At 49.0% G+C, this 25,174-nt stretch overlaps 1 protein-coding gene across 6 annotated transcripts in view; it reads right to left on the bottom strand.

Moving 5' to 3' along the window:
• The window catches only part of LOC134522280 (uncharacterized), a 58,365-nt gene that overhangs the window by 3,536 nt on the left and 29,655 nt on the right, over positions 1–25,174 (bottom strand). Inside the window, exons 3-13 of one of the 6 annotated variants that reach the window (XR_010073019.1) lie at positions 20,417–20,554; positions 18,399–18,474; positions 14,576–18,118; positions 9,971–10,151; positions 7,989–8,176; positions 7,829–7,888; positions 7,296–7,640; positions 6,486–6,561; positions 5,917–6,003; positions 4,361–5,156; positions 731–3,357 (exon numbers count right to left, since the gene is read on the bottom strand). Coding sequence is in view for 1 of the 6 variants with exons in the window: in XM_063349787.1 (XP_063205857.1) it covers positions 4,709–5,156; positions 5,917–6,003; positions 6,486–6,561; positions 7,296–7,640; positions 7,829–7,888; positions 7,989–8,163 (1,191 nt within the window). In the remaining 5 variants the exon portion in view is untranslated. The other 5 variants (XM_063349787.1, XR_010073022.1, XR_010073020.1 and 2 more) reach the window with 5 other exon arrangements.

Raw genomic sequence — 25,174 nt, forward strand, 5'->3', positions numbered from 1 at the left:
GATTAATATTTCACGGAGAGGGGCTGCGTCCCACATGGACCTGTGACCCAAGTGTTTCAGCAAGTCCCGAAGCTCACTTTCTGAGCAGAACATCACACCTGGTTCTGAAGCTTTCGTGGCACGTTTCGATGTGCTGCACATCAAGACAACAAGAGCAGTCATCCCAAAGCTCTCTCTTTTCGGCCCCTGAATATAATTCATTTAAACTCCTACAAGGCAATTCATATCCAGATCTTATTAGAAGTGGAAGGTCCCTTTTATTTCCTCAGTGTATTTGGCACACAGAGAACTGGTGCTCTCGTTAATTTTATTTCTATGCTTTCTGTGATTTAATAACGATCTCCCCCGTTCCATTTGACTTTGAATAGGTGGAGGAGATACGGAGAGATACGAGTCGGAATAATGTAATCATGTACTGCAGACAGAGAAATACTGGTAAAAAATTATGTGTGATGAATATGTGTCTGAAGCAGAGACGTGAAAGATTGCTTAAAGTTATAAAATCTGATATATTTGCACACCTACCAGGTATGTGTATGCACTCTCAAAAAAAAATTATGCAGATATGCTTTCAAGAAAAATGTAAAATTATTTTTAAAAAAATTACTTTTGTCAAAAAATATTCTGGAAGTGCAAATACAATACACACCACATAGCTCTGGGGCCACATCTCTCTGCGCATTTTCTCTGTTTCACTGGTTTTTTGAAGTTAAATAAGATAAAGGCTTACCAGAACAACAACAACAAAATATCTTCTCATGACACTGAGTATTTGCGTGTTGGATGCCAGTAGGAGCTGGCGCACAGCTTCAAGCTCATACAGACCAAGGCTTGTCCTTTAAATATTTCATTACCACCCCAGCTGATACATCTATATGTTGCATCCCCGTTCCTCCAGCTGGGAGATGGAGGATCTCAAACCAGATGAAGAGCGCAAGACACTTCCACCACCCACTGAGCCACTAATTCTGCCTCAGAAGACTTTTCCAAGCGCATCGAGCAAGCTCGGAGCACCGGGCGGCCTCTGCAGCGGCTGCCTGGGACCCACGTAAAGCCAGCCAGGCTTTGTAAACCTTGATTAAAACCCAAGAAGGGATTTAGTTACATTTTAACATTATTCCTTTAATCGTGCGCACATTTGCGTGTTGTCATTAAACTAACATCACAGTTTCCAGGGGATGCACACGGTGCAGACATCCAGAGGCTTAGAGGTGTGTGTTTCTTATCAGCCAAGAAAAAAATGGGCAAATTAAAATCTCCTTGTGCTGGATGCTGGAATCTCCCTGGCAGAGTCAAGGAGGTAAAATTGAAATAAATAGGGTTAAACACCAGAGAATTTCCCTCTTGTTTTGGCTGTTTTCTCCCCACGCGTGAAGTCAGCCATCCCGCCAGCAGCACCTCTGCAACCAGCAATCGCAGAAGCCTCGTGCCGTGGCCCAGCTGAAGCGTAAAAGTTGATAACGCAGCAGGCTGGGAAGGCTCCCGTTTTTCCCTGAAAACCTGTCTTTTGCTGGCAGCACTGCTGCCCGCGAGCCACGCAGTGCTTTCAGCCGGTTCCCATGGAAAGGAGGTGTAACCCTGCGGTGGGTGGCAGCGACCCATTGCAGCGTTTTGGGGCGCTGGGGGACCAAGGACCCTCAGAACCCTGTAAGGTCCATGCTTCAATCAGGCAAACCACTGAGAACGGCATCGCTGCTGTGGTTCCTGCTGAAAGGAGGGAGGACTGGATGTTTCTGGCCTGTCTTACATTTGCAAAAGTTGACAAGTCCCATTTCTGCTTGCTTTTGAACCTTTTTGAATTTCCTTGAAGACCACCCTGAGTTTTGACCCTAGTTTTCACTGCTCATGTCCTCCTGCACCCAGAGGGCCCAGAAGCTGAACAGGAGCATTGTTTTCAATAAGATGCTGCAGATTCAGCTGAGCGATTCATCTCCACAGAAAGACCTGTCCGGCTTCTCCCAGTAATTCTTTTAAAGTGGGAGGTTAACGCAATTCAGTGGAGCTGCCCTTCATCACTTTGAGAGAGACAGAAGCTTTGAACATCGCCAAGTGAAGTCATTCTGGCACAAACCCTCCTCCTCCTCCTCGATCTTCCCTGACCCCTTCATCCCCGAAGGGATGCCGCATCTCAGCGCTGTGTGATCTTCCCTCTTGAGGCTGATTAGCCGGAGCTGGAGTTCAGGGAGGCGAGAGCATCAGCATCCTCACAGCAACGTTTGATCGTCGGCGTCTGCGAGTGCTCCCAATTAGCCTCGAAACGCTGCCTCCGGTTCACAAATACCTTAAAAACGAAGTTTAACGAAAAGCCGCCCGCGTTGCCTTTCTTCAGCCCTCTCCGCTGTATCAAAGCCTTTGAGAGTAGCTAAGGACAACTTTCATCGCCGAGAATGGCCCGTTTGAGCATCGCCTCGTTAGTGCCATGGCTGTGCTGTGCACGGAGCCGGGGAGCACCCACCAGCCCACGCCACTGACCCCGCTTCCCGGGAACGCTCCCTGAGTATGGGCAAGCGTGTTAGGCTGTGAAGTTTACCTCCGAGGGAGCCACCAAAGGGCTTTTCAGAGCAGCGAGGTCACCCGGCTCATCGGCTTCCAGAGGAGTTGATTAGAGACAACTGGTTTCCGGACGCGTCGCTCCCCGCAGCATGTCCGTCCCCTCTGTCTTTTTTCTCCCTCCTTTTGCAGTAATGATCTGCAGCTCATCGGAGGGGGCTCAGCGGGGGAGGACAGCAGCAGCACATATTTTAATAAATAACATTTGTGAGCTGGCTTTCGGGGCTGCAGCTTGGCGAGGGATCTGATGAAGCACCGGGAGGGAAGATTAAGGCGAAAATAAGCGCCCAGGGAAATGGTTTGGACTGAGCCCTGGTCACGCAGGAGGTGATGGTGGTCCCTCACTGGGGTGGGTCTGAGGAACCCGTCCTCTCCTCCCCTCCTGGCTGCGATGTGGCTGGGGAAACGAGAAGCAGAATCTGTAGGGAAGGTGTGCGAAAGCCCCAAGGGCTGATGTCAAAGCAAGGCCCTGCAGAATAAGGCTATTTGCGCCTCTTCAATCATCTCTTTGAGAAGTCATCATTAAAAGCATCTCCTGGGGTGTTTCCCTGAGCAGCGATACCAACCCAAGGTCTTGCCCGCAGCGGGAAGGTGACGCGTTTCTGGCAAGCAGCTGTATTTTAAGGGGTGTTTCTGCATCTGGGGCAGTTCTGCTCAGTTGGAGCATATTTTCAAGGACTGGCTGCATGCCTGGCTCTCAGCGATCCCTGCAGACCCGCTCCAGCTGCTGCTCAAGTCAAGGTCCATACAAACGAGAAATCATCGCTGGCATGTTTGCATAATAGAGCGTTAGGAAAAGCATTTGCACTGGGAAAACAGAAGGAATATCTTTAGTTATTGGCTGCAGCAATTTAGCATGACTGTTAAACACATCCGATGAAAATAATGCCAAAAATGTTGGCCAGCGTATCTCCCACCAAAATCAAAATGCTTCATAGCATTAACCCTACTTTAATGATTTTGTTTTTCAGCTAGAAAAATGGCAGAGGGGGGAGGAAAATTCTGAAAATAACACATTTCCTTTTTTTTTTTTCTTTCAAAACAGCTCCTTGTTTTTCAATACATTTATTTCGCATTATTATTTTTCATGTAGCTGTGAAGAAATTAAATACTTGAAAACAGAACAAAACATATAAATTAAACCAAATGTTCTGATTAACGCAAAACAACTGACAGTTCCGTTCCTGAATAATTTAAAAATTTAACTTAGAAAACCAATTTCTTGTCTGAGAAGCCTCTTTGAAAGGGAATGTTTGGTATTCTGCAGCACTTCTGTTAGGCCGACTGGTGTCAGCATCTTATTCTTTTAGTGTTAAAAACGCTTTTAATCCACACAAACTCCAGCTCTGAACTACTTAGGAAAAGACATGTCTTTCTAGCCCTTCTCTATAGCCTCTCACACAGCAAAATCCCTGGTTGTACCTGGAATTTCTTAACTAGGACATTAATACTGTATTTAAATTATAGTGATTGTGTCCATAATGTCTGATCTTTGAAGGAAAGGTGTAACTACAGTGGGCCATATTTTGCCCGCCATCCCCCACTCCTATGTCATAAAAATGTACAGGATTTCTCCATGGAAATAATCCGGTTTTGAAAGGACGGTCGCTGGGAGCAAAGAGAACAAACATTGTCCCACAGGCTGCAGGGGGCAGCCACAGGCGTATGGAGAGACGTCGTGTTGGGTGACACCAAAGTCCATCTGCAGCTGGACCCCCCACTTTTTCCAAGGTTACGCTCCCTGCCCCAGAACCAATCTCTATCCCTAACCCACTGCAAGGTGGGACAAAGCTGACTCACTGACCCATACCTGGAAGCAAAGGGAACCTTCAAGCTTTTGAGCATGTCCATCAAAAAGGCCTGGAGATCATTACATGCACCCTGCAGTGAGGTTTGCACCGAGACTGGATGGAAAGGAACTTGTAAAGTGCTAGCAGATGTGCAAAAGCCTAGCCAAGCTGGGCAAACTTCCCGCTCGATTAATGCAGGCAGAGGTTTGGCAGGGAAAGGTTTGTGTTGTTTAGCGTGTGGTTCGCTTGGGTTGGCTCCTTGGGGGGAAAACAGCTGAACAGCAGCAGATCGGACTCGTCTTTTTTGGAAGGGCTGCTGAGGTACACCGATGAGCGCAGTAGAAAGAGACACCAAAGTCCATAACGCATCAGAGACATTCCGTCTTAAACTTCTGCCTCAGGGCTTTCTGCACATTTTGTATCTTCTCCGTGATCACTGTGTCACTGAGGTGATCTCCAAACTTCTGTTTCAACAGCACCCTAATGATTTTGATGCAACGTTCATCCATCATGGGCTTCGCTTCTCGGAAAGTATTGCCCCTCCGCCCCGTGATGGAGTGGCTCTGGATGTAGTCAGATGTGAAGAGCTTGTAGAGCAGTGTCTTGCAGGCAGTGCTGATTTTCTGGTCAAACCGGATGGTCTCTTTGAGCTGTTCTTTGGTGTAGCCGTTGAAGAGCTCCACCACCTCGCAGGGCTGTCGGTGGAGCTCCTCCTGGAAGGACAGGGATTCCAGCCTCTGCACCTTCTTCTTCAGAGAGAGGACATCCTGTTGGAGGTCCAACACCATCCTCTCCAGCTGCTCTATCTTCTCTGCCCTGAAAAATTAAACGCAGAGTACAACATATGTAGAGGCAAGAAGACACCTTGGCCTCACCATTATTGCTAAAGGACGTAGCACCTCCACCCAAGCAGTGATCACAGGCCTCCTGCGAGCAGGGACAGGACAACTTCTCTGCTAGAGTGTCATCCCATCCAGCTACGTCTGGGTGAGGAGCAAGGCAGGAGAGAGGAATGACTTGGTCTGGACTTTTCAGTAGCCCAGAAATGTTCAGAGATTAACCCTCAAACCCGCCTCGTCATGCACGCATGGAGTCTTTGAGGTTCAATTTTCTTTTCCGTTTTAAAGAAAGTCCTGTGAGTCCCAGGAGGCACGCGTTTGTGGTATGAAACAACAGACATGCAGGAACTGACAATGCAAGTACTCTAACACGATTTTTTGGCACCTATTTCTTTGCAGTAAAACCGTCCCTAGCAGCTGCTTCGTCACCGGATACTTGTCATCAAAGTAACAGTCAATAAAGCAAGCAACACACAACCATGTTCAGACATGACAGACGTCATTTTGATTGTTATAGGCAAGACCTTTATGGTTTCTACAGTGTTTTAGAGCCTTCTTGCATGTCTAACTCCAAGCCCTACAATCAGAAAGAAACACCTGGCTCTGGTTATATAGACATTCAGCAGCTCTTCATTCTAAAATTGCACCATTTTTTCACCCAGCTGAGGTCTCACTGCTCTTTCTTGTGCTGAGGAGGAAAATACAGTTAAGAACAAGTGCCGCCTTCTGCTAATTACCTTTCCATTTCACCAGGACCAAAATTTTTCTGAACTCTCTCAAATTCGTCCGTCTCTTGCAAAGCATCAAGCTTTCGCTCTTCACAGCTGCAAGAAACAAGCAAGCTAAAAAGGCCTGCCACAAGAAACTTCATGTTCATCTTCACATTCATATACATTCCTGATGAGAATTATCTTTAATTCAAAGGTTGGAATTCAAAGTCAATTCCGTTTTCATTTACAGCAGGAATAAAGTGGATTGAGAGGAAATACCAATGGTTCTTCATGTGGACAACCTCCTGTGCGCCCCCCTTTCCACGCAGAGCAAGCCCTGACACACAGATATGGGAAACCTCCCATTTGACCCACCAAGGGATCAGGGCTCCAGAGCACAAGGGACTTAATTCCTCTTCAGTATGTACCCACGCAAAGTCCCATTAGCTTTTGCACTTTGGGTTTAAGTCTACATTAACATCTATTGGAAGTGAGCACCACCAGGGCATGGAAATGGAGTGGACACACCCCACGCTATGAAACGAATGTTTATGTTGTGAAACATTCCGCATCCGCACTGTTCTCCCAAGTGTTACCTGTTCAGACAGATGCGTTGCTGGCATTGGGACAAGATGCCATCTGACTTCCTCTTCATCGCCAGGGCAACATAATCTACAGGCAGGGATGGGAGACAAGCTGAACAAACCAGCTATCGAAAAGGTCCTGAATGCCTTTGTCTCCAGAACAGATTATCTCAGCACCTCTGCTAGATTGCATGGCAACACGTTACTCGCTTTGCACAAACAGGATGATCCAGGCGTGCTTTCCAGGATTGAACGGTAGGGATTTTGCTATTAGAAAAAGGTGGTATCTCGGGGGATCCTTCTGTTCCCATCACAAAAAGACACAGTGGGCAAGGCAAGCAGAGCCAATGTGTCTCTGGATGCTGCCGTTAATCATCAGGTAGATGACGCACTAGTGTATTTTCATAAGTGCATTTAATGTACGTAGTAGTGGCTGGAAAAGCAGGGGAATAGGCAAATATGAGAAGGTTTGGCTGAGACACAAGGCTTTGGGGTATTTCAGTTATTCAGGCAGGCTGGATTGGGTTTTGGCTTGTGAGGAAAGAACTGCTAGCCCAGGAAAAAGAGTTGGTGCCTGGTAGAGCAGACACCACATGCTATCACTCAGGCTCCTCCCTTTAGACAGCCCTCCTGGAGATCTCCCAGGTGGAAAGGAACAGAAAATTTCATCTCTAACCTTTGTAGCCCTGAGAGAAAGCACACACAGCCCTGGAGCAAAGCAGAGGTCTCCTGACAGCTTCGAAGGTCCCCATCCCAACCTGCCATTCAGGATGAGGCAGGAGAAAGCTAAAAGCCAATGTCCAAATTTACAGCCACTCTTACCTCTAGTTGCTGGACCAGCCCTGTCCTCTTCACCCTGGGAAGTCCCCGGCATGGCCATGGTGACAAACGTGGATGGGGGTGTGAAGGCGCTGGCTGGATGGGGGGGCCCCGTCAGCGAGCGCGGGCTTCCAGCCGCGTTGCCCAGGGCACGTCTGTCCTTGATGATGGAGGAGCTGCCAGCGTCACGGGGCAGGCTGGCCTCGGCCGCCCTCAGCAGCGGCTTGGCAGGGTAAGTCCTGTCACCGTGGTATTTCCTAGATGCGTTCCCCGGGGCCCATTTTGGGAAGGTTTTCCTGGATTTTTTTGGCTGGGGTGGCATCATGCTGTGCACGGCCGGTTCTTCTTCTGGAAGCAAGGTGGATACTCAAGATGTGCAACGGGGTACCAGTGTATCTCCCACCTCCCGCTCAGGGCTTTGTACCCTGATTGTAGGGCTGTGAAATTTATGCCGGGACTACAATGCTCTCAGCATCCTCCCACCCCAAAATCCCAACGGAGGTAGAAAGGTGCAATCTTCAAAAGACCTTACTCACTTAACTTCTCCAGGAGCTGTCTGTCTTCCAGCAGCTTCTTCTCTAAAATATCTTTATGCTCTGTAGGAAAAGAGGACTTTTCAGCACCAGACCCGTTCTCTAAAGGTCGCTCCTGAGCAGCCCCAAGTTACAAAGCCCAAGACAGAGGGGTGTCACTCACCGCTTATGCCTTCCACCATCCCCCAGTAGAGCCCACTGAAGCCAGGACAGCGGGCCAGCACCTGCTCGCCCACCACGTAGAGGTGGAAAGGCTTGCGGGGCTCCTTGATGTTCTCGATGTTGATCACCCGGCTGCCGTCGGGCCAGCTGATGAGGACGTAGAGCTTGGCCGACATCGGGGCTGCCCACCTGGTGCAGGGGGAGCAGGAGGGGAGCGTCACGGCACGGCTTTGTGCTCTCCCATGGCTGGGAGGATTAGCAAATGATGCTCTACCTGAGGCAGTGCAGCCTGCAGATATAAAATACTTGTCCCTGCATCTTTCCTGCCAGTTAATTCTCTTTTCCTACTCCTACCCTTCTGTGCTTGTCTCATCCTAAACCCCTTCCCTCGGAGGTTGTCCTGGGACTGACCTGGGCACAGGTCCATGTACCTTTGGTGTACTCTGGCTTAATTTGAAGAGGAACTGCAGTTCCAGCCGTGACACGTGTCACCTGGGGTCGGGCAGGACCAGCTCTCTCGCAGGATGCGTGGAGCAGACACCGGATAAGCCACGGAGCAGAGACAGGCTGGTTCCTCTGCCCGCGTGATCCAGCCCAGCTCAATTGACTTCAGTGGGTCTACAACAATTTGCTTCAGCGCAGGATCGTATCTGTACGATATCAAGACAGTACAGAGAAGAGAATCGAAGAGACCCGAGTGTATTCCAGGAAATGATCATTCCTTTGCCTGTACAGTTATTTTCTCCAGTAAATGCCAAAGTGCTTTGATAAGGAAGGCAGCAAATCACCTCTGTTTCGCACATGGGGAAACTGAGGCACAGTGAACTGCACAACTAAGGCAGCCAAGCATCAAAGCTGCAAGGAGCTCCTCTCCTGGGTTCTGGGTCACCGCTTTGCCCACTGGCATACCCTGTTTCTGCCCTGAGAGCTGCAGGCTCAAATCGCTGGAGAAATGGGAGGGCTCAGCAATCAGACCCCAGCCAGGCTAGTGGTGACTTTCGACACCTCCTGAGCCACAGGGGCAGCTGAGAAGCCAAGGGCTGCTGGGCTCAGGGAGGGTTTCTTGCCTGGTTTCAACCAACACATGGATGGGGACAAAACCAGGCAGAGACCACCTTCCAGAGCTCCTAAGGGCCCTGGCAGAGCATCCCCCCAGACCATCCTGCAGCAGGATTATGGCAGAAGGGTTTGGGGAACTGGGGCTGAGCCCTTGTGCTGGGCAACGCGTGGAGAACAACCACGGTGCCCAGATCCCATGGGACAGAGCTGGGGCCGGGAGAGGAGAGGCAGAACAGGGACAAGCTGCCAGGAAAGGCAGCTACAACCCAGTTTACCGCAGTCTCTTGTTTAGCCTCCACACCCCCATTAAAGTCAAGCCTGGTTTTGGTTCCTCTCTCTTGGGAGGTTCAGTTCACCCTGGAGAACTTTCTCCTTTCTCCTTCCCCCACTCCACCACCATCAGCTACAGCAAAGCTCCCTGCAGAACCGTAACTTTCCCCAGACCCGCTGGCACGGACCCTCACCTGCCTCGCTCCAATCCTTTTCTCTCGGCCGAGACACACTCTGGGGTTTATTTTTAATAAGGAAGCACCACATACAAATTAACTGTGTGGCAACTGCCTGGCTCCCCGCGTCCCCGTCCCTGCACCCAGCCCTCCCTGAGCCCGGGGAAGGTGACAGAGCAAGGAACCGGGGTAAATGCAGAGCTGAGACCTCTCCCTCCCCGAAACGCAGCAGTGTTTCAAAGCGCTCCCTATTCCAAACGGCCCCAAAAAGCTCTCTAGAGGGTTTTTGCTTTCTTTAACGTTTAAAGGAAAAACGCTGATGTTCAGAGCTGCTGCTGCTCCCTCCTGCCCCACTTACCAGTGGCTCATTTACCTTAATGAACGCAACAAAACTACACAGATGCACAAACACAGAGAGAGAGAGAGAAAGAGAGAGAAAGATATCGCAACCCTGATAGCAATAGAGCTCGGTCCTTGCCTGGTTAGCACTGCTCCAGGTGTCGAGTCTCGCAAAATGTCTCCTGTTTCTCCAGGTCCCAGCTGCCTGCTCCAGCAGAGGAGGCGACCGGCCACTTCTTTGCCTTGGGCTTGTCCCTTCACCACAGTTCCTTCTCAGGTCTCCTTTGTCTGGCTTAGAGAGCTCCCACCTGCCGTCCCCACTGCAAAGGAAGGAAAAAAAAAAAAAAAAAGACCTTTTGCTTTCTTTTTCCTGGTTGTTTTGTCTCAGCATTATTATTCCTGTTATTTTTCCATATACCTATATTACGTTTTTTCCCCCCTTAGCTGGTTTCAGGTCTGTTTCTTACAGGGAGGGAGAGCAGAAGAGAAGAGAAAAAGCCTTGGGTTTTTTGGAGCATGAATAAACCTTGCATTTCCATGAGTTATTCATGAATAATTCATGAAAATGCATGATTAATTCAGGTTCATGAATTATTCAGGAATAATTCTCGAACATTCCTGGTTAATTCATGCTCACACAGTGAGTGAGTCAGGCTCTAGGGCTTGGTGAATTCCTTTCTCCCCGAGACAGGAGAAGAGAGGCTCGGAGCCGGCTGCATTGTGCGCTTCCCATTTGCTGCGTCTTAGAAGAAAACACATTTTGGGCCCTTTTTTGAAAGAAGGACTTGAAGAAGAGAATTGAAACGCCTGCAGCCTTCTGGCCATGGAGGAATAACTCAGCACCAAAAGAAAGACAGACAGAAAGAGATTGCACTTGCTCTCAGAGGGAAGCCCGGCAGCAAGTTTTACTCCCTTTCAAAGCATCTTTCAAACTGAACGTGCGTTTCTTTCTCCCCCCACCTCCAGATCTCTCCCTGGTTAAGATACATCTCAGCTGCTTCCTTTTTTAACCTGCTGTGTAATAAAAAGGGCCGTACGCACCGGCCTGCGCTTGAGGAATCAAAGGGACTTCCCATGCCAGGTGCCCATCTGTGCCCGCATGTGCACAGCGGCCACGCACGGCTCCTTGACACAGCGTCCCACGCAAGCACCAGTGGTGGCAACCGGCTCAGCAGGTCACTGCTGACCCCAGGGCAGACATCAAGCTGGCCACGCAGAGCTCTGCTTTCCCTGGGTGTTTCTCCAAAAAACGCCACTGCTGCAACACCCGGGGTTTGCTAACGCAGGGCTTTTTATCGCTGGCAGATGCAGGATCACCACACGCACGGTCAGGCAGGGGCTCTTGGGTACCCCCACGCTGGGGTGGTCTCAGGGGTGGCGGTGGGCAGTCAGGGACACAGGCATCGCTTGGGGCTAGGGACGGAGCCACGAGGCCAGCCAATTTGTTTTGCTGGGATGCTCGTGAGCAAAACAAGGTTTCGCAGTAGGGCCTCTGCCGTGGGGATGCTGAGCTCTGCAGGACATCGAGACCTGTGCTTCGAAAGACCCCATGCCTCTGGAGAGACATCACCACGCTCTTCCCAGCTCAGCGTCCAGCCTTGCAGGTCACACACCCCATTTCAGTTGTTAGTCCCCAGCTCCTCAGAGAAACACGGCAGTGGCACTAATCTGGCCCTGGGGAAAGGTCTTCTGGTTGATCTGGCAGCTAAGAGAGGCCATAGTTAGTGTTGGAAACCATCATCAGCGCTTTGATCCTAAGCAGGGCCACCACCATCACCACGCTGCTGCCTCCCAACAGGAGAAGTCTGGGTAGGTCCTCAGCTCAAGGTGGTCTCTGGTCCTGCAGTCAGCACCTACCTTGGCACATCAGGACGTGGCCATTAGCAATTGGGTATTTCAATCGACAGGAGAGAGCCACCACAGCAACCCCAAATCCCGCAGGTCAGCAGTGGTTCAATTTGCACAGATTTTTAATTCCTTGAGCTTCCAGCTCTCAGAAAACAAATTTTAAAATCCTCCCAGGCCGCATCTTCAGCTAAAATGGAAGACACCAGCTTTGTCAGAGTCCACAGTGAAGAAAAGGTCCCACATGTCATCCAGCCTGCCGTGGTCCGGGCTGGACACCAGCAGGCAAAGGTGCAGGGGGTTGGGGCCATCTGCAGACAAGCTGCCTGCCCCCCCGGACACCCTCCCCCAGGCACTGCATGAGAGGGACACACAGCAAGGGAGCGGATCCAAACAGCACCTTCTGCTTTATCTCAGCCAAAAGCAGCTCCGGAGGTTGTTGGAAGAGAGAGAGACTTCAGATGTTGAGTGAGATATTCGAGAAGAACGTCGATTAGATTCACAGGGTAAGAAAATCTCTGTACCCTCGATTCACAATATCTGCAGCTCACAGAACGCGTCTGTCAGCCCAGGCAAAGCCAGATGTTAAATAGGGATCTAGCTGAGATAAAGTCTCACCGCAGATACGAGTATAAAAGAAGCGGTGTCTGAATTCTCTGTGGTTTTGAATAACGTTGCTGAAGAAGGAGAACTGCATCGGAAGAAGAAATGGAAAAGCAATGATGAGAGGAAAAATAATAGAGATACATGACAATGGAGATGAGATTGGATTCCGGTTTTATGCAGGAGCTGGTCCAAATAAAATCTGCTTGCAAAGCGGGCTTGCTTAAGCCAGCTTTGTTTGCTTTCCTTTGAAGAACCAACAACACGCAAAGCATAACAGATGAGTAGTGCTGGGGAAAGGAGCGCAAACCACAGGAGAGGAAAGACGGCAGTGACCACGAGAGGAAGACAAATTGTGGTCTCATCAAACAACAGAAAAGTCAAGTGTCCATGTATAAATATACAGTGTTTGTGTTGAATTATTCCGGGAAAATGCCAGCCTCAAGTGAATCCCAAGTGTTTGACTTCATGAAAATTAGCAAGTCCTGATGAGATCTCCCTCCCCGGGTTTGAATGCGAAATCCCTCGCCAGATGCCTCGGTGCAGGCTGTTCGTGGAGTCACTGCTTTCAGGAACCTCTCTTTCTGCGTTTCCGGATTCTTTGAAAACAAATCCCGTACCGTGCCCCCCAGTGCCAGCCCACATTTCACCCTCCGAGCTGCACTTGCTGAGATTTCGATTTCAGCTGCGACTGGAACAACAATACCTTCTTTGTAGCCTTATCTAGAGACACGCTAGAGGAACCGTGTCCAGCATCTGTTCAAATGCTGCCCTGCCTTTATCAGGACAATCATAATTGGTGTTTGAAGGGATTTAGAGAGCAAACACAGGTGGTTTAAATCTCCCTTTGCATTTTACCTCTGCAATGTTACTCTTCCTTTAGCTGCTAAACGCAGCCCAGGCCTGCGCTTCACCATGTCAGAACGCGACCGTAGTTCAATAATTGAGGGAAGAGAGCTTTATTGCTCATTAATTTTTATTGCCACGACGAAATGACGTGGGAACCATCAAGCGCTGTGGTTTGGCGGGAGCAGACCCAAGACCAGCCCCGCATCCCTCCCACGCTGCCGGGAGAGGGCTGGGAGCTGGGCAGGGCGAGGAGGGATCAGCACGGCCGGGCTACGTGGCCAAGCCGCAAGAAGGACACAGAGACCCAGGCACCGAGCGATGTCCCTTGTCACCAGTCCCATCAGGGGTGGCAGGTTGGGCTGATGGAGTCATTCGGATGGATCTGGGTCAGGGTTTTGCGGCCGGCCGCGACAAACGCTGTAGCATCAGTCACCGCCCGTACCAGAGAGCGACCACCTGGTGGCATTTTGCATTTGTAATGAAACAGGCACAAGTTCCATCTCTGCCTACGAGACAAGGAACAGTGAAGTACAGATCCAGGCTAATGAGGCTGGAATTAACTGCATTTTAACTTAAGGCTTGTCTCTTTCCTACCAAGCTAGAAATAAGCTAAATTACTCAGAAACGGGGAGCAAAGCAACAACCCCAGGTCAGCAGCCAGCTAGACTGGGAAATGTAAGTCCTCCTTACCGCCCACTTTACTAAATGCTTCCCTAGACGGAAGCATTCCCGTATTATTCCTCCTGCGGCAGAGGCCATAAAAAGATGAGGAAATCAAAGACCAAATGCACAAGGAGAGTTTCCCAGGGCCGCGGCGGCTGCCTGTGCTCCCGCGCTCCACGGGCCCAGCAAGGCTTCGCATTTACCAAAATGCAAGCTATTATTCCTTCTCTTTTATTGCCTTGAATTCATCGAGAGATCTTTTGGGAGGCTAAGGTGCTTTATTTCTCTGCAGAAAAGCGTTTTCCCCTTTGTAATCCCATTTCAGAAAAAAAAAAAACACTTTCTTTTCACCTGTTCAGCTTCCCACCGTTTTGCAAAGCCTTTTTCCTGAGCTGTCTGTATTGATTTGACCTTTGCGCTCTACAACATCGGTTTCCTTATCTGCTTGGATGGCCGGTTTCTTGGGTTTCTTTTATGAGCTTGTCAGCGAGATAGCGTAAGCACAGATAGCAAAGAAAGAGGGGGAAAAGGAAAAAATCACCAAAAAAAATGGAAGGAACTTGAGGGAGGCTTGAACCATAAAACACGATGAGAGTTTTTAAGTTTCCCCAGACCTTTTTCTGATGCTTTCAAGCATTTATTTTTAGCCTCCTTTTTAGTATTCACAGGGACATGAAGCAAGAACTAACCAAACTAAGGGTGCACCAGAAACCGGAGAATAGATCAATCTTGTGAAACTGAAAAGGAGGAAATTATTCTGCATTGAAATGAAAGCTGTAGATACCTGGATGATACAAACCGGCTCAACTTCAGTTATCTGAGCAGCTCCCGAGGGGGTGGCAGGACTGACCGCATTTTTTAAATTAGGCGCGTGGCCGCTGAGTCACAAAACCAGGGCCAAAAAACAGAAAAAGTCTCAAAATTTCATATATTCATATATAATTTCACTGAAAACTAGAGAGGCCTTCCCGATGTACAGGTCAGAGTCAATAAAAAGAACAAAACCCCGGGCGTGTTTCTTAGGTTCAGGTTTCCAGAGTGCAATGGTGAAGGAGCAGGAAGGAGAAAACATCCCAGCGCATCATCTCGCAAGGGGAGGAAATAACACAGCGAGAAAGGGCTGATGGGGGAAATTCATCTCACCACCTCTTGGCATCACAATCCCTGGGGACTCGTCACCCTTTTCTCCACCATTCCTGGATGGAAAGGCGCTGCAGGGACAGGAGGCCCGTGCTTGGGAGCACCAAGTCCGAGCGCTCAGCCTCCGTGGAGCCGGCACCGTGCTGGCAGCTGCTGCCTGCGCATCTTCTGAGTCATCGTCCCCCCCCGCCACCGTTACCTTGGCGAATGTAGTCGCGGGTACCGTTAGAGGAGCTCCAACACCAAGAGAACATGCTGTTTCGTGTTCCTCCACCGGCACAATTCTGATTGCAGAATCTCAACCTGCCGCTAATTAATGAAATATAATCAGGAGAGCGTTAGCGGTTGCGGAAGGGACTCACCGGGTGGCACAAGCTGCGTGAGCACCCATGAGCGTGGACAGGGGGCTGCCTCCAGCCCCCTACACAGCATCCCTGAGTAATTGACCACTTGCCTTCAAGCACTGCTTGGTTGGGGTTCCCCTCCTGCCCCCCGCCATTTCCTCCTCTTTCTGGCAGAAAACACAAAGAACAGTTCTTTGCATTGAGAGGGGATGGGGTCTGGGCTGATTTTTGATGAGAAGCTCTGCCAGGTGGGACCGAGGTGCCATAGGGGACCTCCTCCCCCTCTCCACGGCGTCCCCAGGTGCAGCACTCTGCATCAGAGCTTCTGCAGCAGCACCCGCTCCTCTGCCAAAACACATGAAATCCTCCACTTTCGCTTTACATAACCACAGCCACTAATTATTCCCTTGCGGGGCCCTTGGTGCTGCTGAATAATTCACCAGATTCCCAATACCTGTCACAGCTTTGAAGGAAAGGGGACTGAGCCCTCGCAGGCACCGGTGCGTCCTGAAAACCACATTGGTGCCACCACACAGGCAGTAAGCGTGTGGCAGGATGGTCTCATCAAGGACGCCGTCCACAGGGATGCAAAGGGAACGGAGAACCCTATCAAAAACCCTTGTAACGACATGCTGGAAAATCAGGCAGAGAAATTGTCCTTGTCCGGCCATGTCCCTGGGCCCTGCTTCGTGGGGCTGGCATCAGCAAATGGGCTCCTGTGTGAATAGATCTGACAAAATCCGTAGCGATGTAAGGGACTCCCACCCCAGCCTTGCCTACTCGGTGACATTATTTTGGTACCCGACTACTTAAAAGGTGCAAGCATATTCTCTCTAATTTGCTAAATTGACAAATTGACTTCTCTCAGGAGACAACCTCATCTCCACCTTCACCCTTTTCAGCCTTCTACACTCAGTTCATAACATAAAAAGGTTTTTCCTTAATTTCTTCTCCAGGAAAGAAGGAATTGATCTTTTATTTGCAGCAGTTTAAATTGACATGTTGAGTGCAAAAAATCCACTGCTCATCACATCAAAGGCTGAGGCACCAGTGCCAATTACTCCAGTAGTGGAGGTCTTCTCAGGGATGAGTGGATTAGTACAAAGGGAAGCACGGGTGGCAGAGATGAAGTGACAGGACTGAAATGGATGTGTCCTCTCACTAGAGGCGTGCATCAGCGCAAGGAGGCGGAGGAAGAAGCAGAAGCTGAGAAGACAGCGCCACTTTAAGTTAGGATAGCCACTGTGCAGGGCCAGACAAAACATGACACATTTCTCACCTTGTTGATGGATACAACTCAATCCACTTGTCCATCTGCGGAAGTGTGGTGTGGAGTCTAATCCTCCCTCACCTGGTAAATGACACAGCTGACCTGAGCTCCGCCTGGAAGCCTCTGCGTTGACTTCATGGAGTTGTATAAGATGTTACTCGTGTGTTTGCAACGAGCACAGCATCAACGCAGCCACCGTAGCACCACCATAGCCTCCGGTAGCCAGTGGCAGGGGAAGGCTTGATTCTTCATCCTTGCTACTCCAGATATTTGTTCTAGTAAAGCGCACTCGGCTCTGTAGACCAAAGCAGTAGAGATGCAGGTTTTTCTGTGCCCCAACAAATCAGGAGCCGATTCATCCCAAGGCTCTACCGCTCATGACCATCAGCTCTGCGCAGAGCAGGCAGCAAACCGGTCACTATTTGCATTGCCCATGGTTTTTGGGGTGGGAATTATGAACCACCATCAAGCTTTGAGTATTTTCTAGTGCTAATTGCATCACGTAGTCCCATCCAGATTTGGGGTTTGGGCCAATCCAACACTAGGGTTTGGGAGTGTCCGTCGGTGTTTAGTTTAATGGGGTCTCATCAGCCTGGGGTGGGAGCTCGTGGCCTCCCTCCAACCTACGGCACATTAAAAAACTTACTGAGGTCACCATGGAAAATCCTGTGCTAAGCCTTCATTTTTAAACTCCCTGCATTTATCATTCTGAAATTTATAATTCTGATTGTGAAAGGTTATTTAGGAAGACCAGCTTGATCAAAAGCAGGACATTTTTGTGGAGTTTTGTAAAAACGGGGTTTTTTTGAAGGTTCAGGATGGAGAGATTTTCACTGAACACATTGCCGTTCTCACCGTTTTTTCAGCATCCTGTTTTGAAGTTTCCACTTTTATCTTCTGCCAACTTTTACCTGCCCAGAGGAACTCATTTTGCTGGCAGCTGTCGCCTCCACGTACCATTGGCTGAGCACCAAGCTGCAAGAAGACTCAGGTGCTGGCTAAGGGAAAGCACACTTCTTGATTTTTTGGGGACCAGGGAAGTTCTTGCTTGCTCAGTTGGGGAAGTGAGATCCTTTGCTTCTCAAACATACTCCATATGGCATCGCCGATGTATTTTTGACTCAAAGAAATCTGCTTTTTGTCTTGCTCTTAAATAAAGAGCGAGCGGCTCCTGTGAGCCACACCATGGCGCAGGAAATGCAAATAGGCTGTTACTCAAACACTGTTTCTGAAGGGATTGTGCTCTGCTTTTCAGATAAGATTAAGAGCTCAATTACAGTACAGAAAGGGCCTTTCATTAAAAATTCTTTCATTAAATCACACATAGAACATAATAAGGACAAATTATTAAGCTCTTCAGAGGCACATCTGCGCCAGACTGCTAGGTAGGGAGGCCCAGCACGGGGAGCATCAGCTGTTTCTCCTGTCCTTCTTACCAAAGGAGGTCCACGTGCCTTGCCCAACCACATTTTTGAGGAAAACACGTAACCAGATACCTATGGAGCACCCAGTTCTTTGAATACATCTCTTCCAGAGGTGGAGAGGACCAGGACAAGCAGCCATCCACTTGTGTCTGTAATCAGCAGGATGAAGTCTCAAGTTAGTACTGCTGAGCACAGTTTAGATGGGTTCAGCTAACTCAAAAAAAGCCCAGAAGCTCAGGGTTCTCATCCTGGACAGGTAATAGGAGACCAGCTGTAGAATTTAAGGAGTTTTTAAGCCCAGCAGCTAAGAAATGAGTCGAATACCTAAAACCCGGTCACTGCATGTCGCACCAAACCCCAAGCCTGTTGCATTCTAGCAATCCTGCCATGCTTTTCCCCCCGTTTCAAGCAGGAAGGGTGGTTTTTTACCTGAAACGGAGATTCATTGAAATTCCCTTTGAAAAGAAATCCCAAAAGCTCATCATTTGTTATCGAAAACAGTCACCTGAAATGGAAAAACAGCATTTTTCTGCACGTTTCACAACCTGGGCAGCTGCCATCCCCATCAAGCATGAGGATTGCCGTTCCCACACCAGAAAACCCTTCAAAGACTGAAAAAACTTCTTTGGGAAACAGGGCCAGCATGCACGAACTTGAGAAATGATCCATGACGAACTAATATTTCCACCAAGGACAGGATAAGATGAGTAGGAGAGTGTGACTGGAGCCCTTCAAAAGCCAGACCTCAGAGGGGATTAAATCCTGACATAACTCTGATTTTTCCAGAAAAGGATCAAGCTGAGAGAGAGGGCTCAGAAAGCAAGAGTGCTCATAACAAAACGTTAGTGTGTACACAGAGGGAGGAAGAGAAAATATGTCTGAATACATCCGAATGCTATTCTTTATATGTCCTAATGCTGTTTTTAGAGTGAGCTGATGACTAGCACACGGTGCGGCAAGTCACAGACACCTGCCTCAAAGCGTGGGCGACAGAACTGAGAGTCCATCGATAAGCGATAGAAATGATTAAAAGCATATAGGAGTGAGCATAGCGATTAGGACTGGGAGAAGAAAGAACCCAAAAAGGCTAGACTTCATATAATAATGTGTATAATGAGGGCAAAATAGATGCTGCTATTCATTACGTATCAAAAGCCTGACAGACTGTTCAAAGAAACCGAAAAGACAATACATTAACTGTCAGAGGAAAACCATATTGAAAGCAACCTAGAATTAGGACCACGACAGCAACTTCTCATCTTTCATCTAAAGATTTATCAATACACGGATAAAAGCTTAGATATTCATATAGGTAGCATGATACGCACATTGAGCTGGGGCAGAGAAGGATGCCGAGCCCGCGCCTTCCAGGCTCTTGCAATCAGGGACTGAGTAAGAGAGGGCCAAGGGAGAGCCTGTGCTCATCCCTGAGCAAGAGAGGGCCAAGGGAGAGCCTGTGCTCATCTCCGAGGTCTCCGTGCTCAGCTCTGCTCAGGCTCCTTTGCAAGGCAGGGCGAGATGAACACAGACACACTGGCACCAGCTGCAGTCTCCGAGCCCAGTTGGCTACCGCGCGTCGCCTCAACTTTTGACCCTGCCCTGCTCAAAACAAGCTAAAATCTCCCGGTATACCTATTCTTTACCACTGATTGCTTTACTTGATAGCCATCAGATCACCCTTATCCATCCCATTCTTTGCCCGTGCTCATCTCCATCACCTGGGAGCTTTGATATCCACAGGAGAGCTTAGAGTGGCATGGAGGGATGGGACGACTCCCGGGACGGAGGAAACAACTGGCCCTTCCACATCCTAAGCCTCCTTTTGCCAGTGCTATGTTGTGTCCCTGACAAGAAAATCAGCATCAGCCCCCCCTGCGCGGAGCGTCCTGCGCCCCCCCAGCCACTCGCTGGCTGCCTGCCAGGCCGCGCTGCTTAATTACCCCCGCACAGATGGCTAATGACTTTGTCCTCTCCTCGCTGATGAGCTGGAGAAGGATTGTACAAGTTCGCTTGTTAACAGCATGACCCTTCGGGCTGCCTCGTACAAAAGAAAAGAGGCTCGGAGCATTCCATGCAGTGCAAAAAATTAAGAGGTGGCCGGTTTCCAAAGACAGCAGCTTTTGGGAGCGACCAGGGCACGGTGGAGCTCTGTGGGTCACCGTTTGGGCTCTGCACCCACCTCCTGTTCATTAACACATCCCTTAGCATGTTCACATCACAAATCAGGCAGCGGAGGGCTGTCTGGCCCCAAGGGAAATGCTAAAAAAATAATGCCACTCTTCTCATTTTCATGTGCCGTGCTATCGGACATCTCCTGCTCACCAGCTCCTGCAGAAACACTGGACTTTGTGATGGGACCCCAACGTGGCGGCATCCGGGCACACACCTGTGAAACACCACCGCGGAAAAACCGCATCACCGCTCCTAGAAAATAAGGGAGTTTTTACCTGAACATCAAGAAGCGCTAAACTTCTCCAGAAAACCCTGGGTGCAGGATAACCAGGGACAGAAAAGGATGTCTCCATGGAGCAACGGGCTGGTTTAAATCCTCACTAGGTCGTTAACCGGTGGCTTCATTAGGCTGCCTACAGACAAAATATAATTGCTCAGTGGTTACTGCACAGTGAATAGCCATTTCGGTTTATTAGTGTTCTCACAGCTATAAACCTACCAGTGAAACGGTTTTAAACATGCCTTGTAAAGTTTGTTCCTTCTTGAAGAAGGTGTCAGGTTGATAGACTGGCCTTTGAAATTAACCCCCTCATAAAAAGGGGTTTTAATGCCGTTCAGTAGCACTTGAAAGCGTTCTGCTCCGAGAACGCTTCTGCTCTGGTCCCCAAAATCCAGGTGGACCTTTCTCTGTTGGAGCTCGTAGAAATCTGTGGAAGTTATAACTTTGGCGTTCATTTTACAGGAGCGTTTACAGCCCCAGAGTCAAGACCAAGGCCATAAAATTGTGCTCGAGCCCTGAGCTTTCTCAAACCTCAGGAAAACTTGGATCTAAAGGTCTGTTTGGAGCCCAGGACTACTAAATCCTCTTTAGTAGAGGTCTGTTTTAAAGCTTAGCTTGCAAGGAAGACAGACCCTTAGTTTAATTCAGTTAAATGTTCCCCCTGAGCTGGCACAAATTATAATTGCTCTGCTAAAACTCATGGCTCGTCCATTCCTAATTAACTCTTCCTACTTGTGCAAGAGCTAGTTATCCTAGCCCTAAGCACTCTCCTTACTCCTACAACAGTTTGATGGCTCCCACTTAATTTATTACTATGCAGGCACATGTTGGATTAAAGTTTACCGGAATGAGAGCTTTATCCAGTTCCTGCCAGAGCTAATGGAGAAGGTATTTCGGTATATTCAATGCAGCTGTTATCTCAGAAAAAGGATCTTGCTTAAATTAGAATAAAAGTTCTGGCAGAGTCAGTATTCCTTTGTTTCACCCAACCATTCACTAAAAGCCCTCGCTCACTTAAGAGCTTTTTATATCATTTCTAGCATTCACTACGTAGTCAATTATTCAGAGAGCCCTGGACCTGCAGTGCAGTTAATGGTGGTCTCTGGCATAATTTTTTACAAGTTTTCTCTCCACGTTTTCTTTAACAATAGTTACGCAGGCGCCCTCCCCTTTTTTATCCCCTGTTTAACCCATTTACTATCATCTTTCATGGCACAGGACAGGACATTTCCGCAACACCTCCCCATGCGCGAGCCTGTACTGGCCACTATTTTATGATTCACCCCTAAAAGCCAGCCCCCAGCCTTCACCCTCCCACCTCTTCATCTCCCCCTCCGTGGAGGAGAGTCAAGGTCAGCCAGATGCAAATGAGGTATTTGAAGCCGAAGCGTGAGGAGGCGATGATTGCTTGATGAGCGTAAGAGGGAGCAAAAGGTCTTGGCTGTGCCTCATTTATTAAATCACCATCGGTTGCGCAAGGAAAATTAAGGCCGGAGCAATGACGCTCCTCTGACCAGCTTCCCCATGTCATCGTTCCTGTCACTAAGACAAAGACAGGCAGGTTACACACGTCCCTTTACTCCGACTCCTGCTGTGATGAAAACATTGCAGCAGGAAAGAAAAATTAATCAGGGATTTTCATCACGTGAGCTCTGGCTTTCCAGCTTTCTTACAAAGGGGGAAGATTTGGCAGGCAAAGAATACGAGAAGGAGCTCTAAGTCTCCAAAATACCAGTAGAAATATTTTTTCCTGTGCCTTGGCAATCTAAGCCAAGCGAGTCGGCTTTTCAGACCCTTTTGCACACCCCCATTTCCTTACGTGCGTCTGGGGGGGAGGGTGTTCCCGCTGCCCCCAGCATCCCAACACAAATCCTCTCGGTGCCGCACAGACACAGCCCCGGGAAGCGGCTGCTTCCCCCCGGGACCTGCAATGGGCACCTCTGTGCTGATCTCAGCCAGTTCCTCCCCAAAACGACGTGGCCAATTAATCCCCAAAAAGCTGGATAATCGCGTTCTTGTCCTCTCAAGAAGAGTCATCGCTTCACACGCCTGTAATCTCCCCACCGAGATGTTGCTCACTAAAGCTGTGCAAGGACACCGGCAGCATCAGGGAAAGCATTTCAGTGAGATACACGAGTTTAACCCAAGGCAGATACTCACCTCCCTGCGAAAGCTAAGGCAAATGGTAGAGAAAGAATTAATAGTAACAAAACCCGCACCTAACAACCACAAGGCAAGTGAGAAGTCGAATTCAGAGAATGAAGGGAATGCAGAAAAAACACTGATTACTACTATAAGTAATAAAAGGTAAGAAAAAACCAACAAGAAAAGCCTCCAACCGGTAAATTAAGGTAAACAATTTAAAGAGAAAAGGGAAAACAATTAGCAGATAGTGAGCATGACACCCAGAGCCAAAACAAGCCCGGGGAGATCAGGAAAGGGCTACGCGTGTGCTCCAAACAACAGAAGTGAAGTGAGCTCTTCTGAAAGGGGGACAAAAAAGGCAGCCTGAAGAAAGAAAGAAAAAAAAAAATGCCTCTGCACTCTTCCTAACTATCTAATCCATTCCCTGCCCACTAGGGGTTTTCTTTAACCCACAGAGTTTCTTCTGTCCTGCAATAACAATCCAGAAACACGAGGGTAAAGGCTCGGAGAACCACGGCTTATTAAGAATATTCCCGCGTACAAGGGAAGATACAATCTCCTGCAGCAGCAGGGTCGTGGCTGGGTAGCGCAACATCTCGGAGAGACGAAGAAAGAAGCAAAGAGGAAGGAAAAAAAAAAAGGTCTCGGAGAACACAAGAGTTTTCTCCTTCGCTTTTGCACGGACAATTTTAGACGCACGCTTTCCCCGGCTCGGCCCGCGGTGAGCCGGGACGGTGGTCACGGCGGGTCGGGGCCGTGCTGCGTGCCGGGGAGCTGATGATAGCTGCCTCATTTGCAAACGCTGAGGCTAACGATGCAAACGATCCCATGCAGCGCTCGCATCTTTAATTGCCGCTTTTCCTCTTCCCAGGGAAGCCGAGTTGCCCTAGTTACTACCAGCAATATTTTCCTTCCTCCTCCCCGCCAAATAACAAGCCCCCCTCCTGGCAAGTGCTCCCAGGGTTACCTAATGCTCATCACACCCGTGCTACGGGGAAGGGAACAGGTTCATTTATCACTAATTACGCTGATTAACTTCCCCAGCCGCTGAGTTCAAGAGCCCCGGAGTGCCTCGGGTTACAAGCGATCGCAGACGGAAAAAAACTCCGCTGGATTAAGCTACGGATGCACCAGTCCCCTTTGCCTGTCAAATACAGGCGGCTGCTCTTTCGCTGCCTTCTGAAAATTCCCCCATAAAATGCAGGTTTTCCTGCAAGGAATCCCTCGGCACCCAGGGTGCTGCTTCAGTCCACGTTACAACCCTCCGTGGGATATTTTAATCTCCCCTCAGCAAAGGCGACATCTCAGGAAAACAGAACGTTTGCCTTCTTTCTCCCAGACCTAAAACCATACCAAAAGCCTCAGAGATACATTTCCATTAAATGTTTCTATACATCTCTATTAAACAGCTACATTTTCCAAGGAAAGGCATATACTACACCATCTTTTGTCTGTATCCAACTCTTCAAAATCAACACGAGCTCCTCAGAAAGGGCTGCCACCCCCTTTTCTTATTTTTTTCCCCCCGTTTGGTGGAACATTTTCTCTCTGTTGTTGTTGTTTTGTAGCGGTGTATTTATGTATCTGGCTGAGGCTGCTTAAAATAGTACGACGAGATACCAGGGTGGCAGGGATGGAAAACTCCGCTCTTGCGCATCCAGTGTTTCTGTTGTTGGAAGCCTTAAATCCCACCTCTCTGGTGGGATGAAAGAGATGCTGCTAATCCAATTTCTAAAATATCAGGCATCAAGCTGACACTATTTTAAGACGGGGGAAAAAAGCCAATTTAATCAAACCTCTGCTATTTTCCCTTTTCTCTGTTCCACAATTTATGACAGAAGACAGAAGGAGGAGATTGTTTGGGGAACAATGTTTTCAAACCTCTAAAAATAATCTAAACCTGCTCTGCCACGTTCCGGGGCTGTTACAGCCGCAGCTCCCGCCCCAGAAATGCATTAGCTGTGTTTGCTCGAGGAGTCGCGGGAACGGTGGTGGGACTCTTGCCCAAAGGTACCAACCTGGTACCTGCCGCTTCCCAGGATGCAGCAACCGCATTCCCACCTCCCCTACAGCAGAGGAAAAATTGCCTCACCTTTCAGATTTCCACCCCAAACATCTCCCAGGGGCACATATTGAGTTAAAAAAAAAAAAAAAAGAAAAACATCTTCAAACATCTACTGAAACGTTTGTCGTTCTGTGCCGTAGGCTCTCGCTCCATCACCACCATTCTCCTGTTTGCACGGAGCATTGCAAAAATCACGTTTCTCCCTTCGTGTTTCTTTGGCCGTGGCACACCGCTCCTATAGCGGCGGGGACAGGGGGGTACTGGAAGCCAGAGACAAGCTGGGGGTAAAGCAGAAAATAAATCACGAGCAGCGAATAATTATTTAATAGCTGGTTTCATTGACAACAATAAGAAGACGCAATGGGGCTCCGGATGCGATAACCAGGATGTTTGTTGTACCTCGCATAAATACCACTGAGGTTGGGAGCAAAACGGCCACTGGTTTGAAAGAGCTGGGATTTGTCACGACAAGCGTATGGAAGAGAAACCAATTAATTCTGACAAGATGTAAAGCCCCAGCCCCCGGCCCGGGAGCAGCTTCAA

The sequence above is a fragment of the Chroicocephalus ridibundus genome, chromosome 12, assembly GCF_963924245.1.
Source record: "Chroicocephalus ridibundus chromosome 12, bChrRid1.1, whole genome shotgun sequence".
NCBI classification, from domain to species: Eukaryota; Metazoa; Chordata; class Aves; order Charadriiformes; family Laridae; genus Chroicocephalus; species Chroicocephalus ridibundus.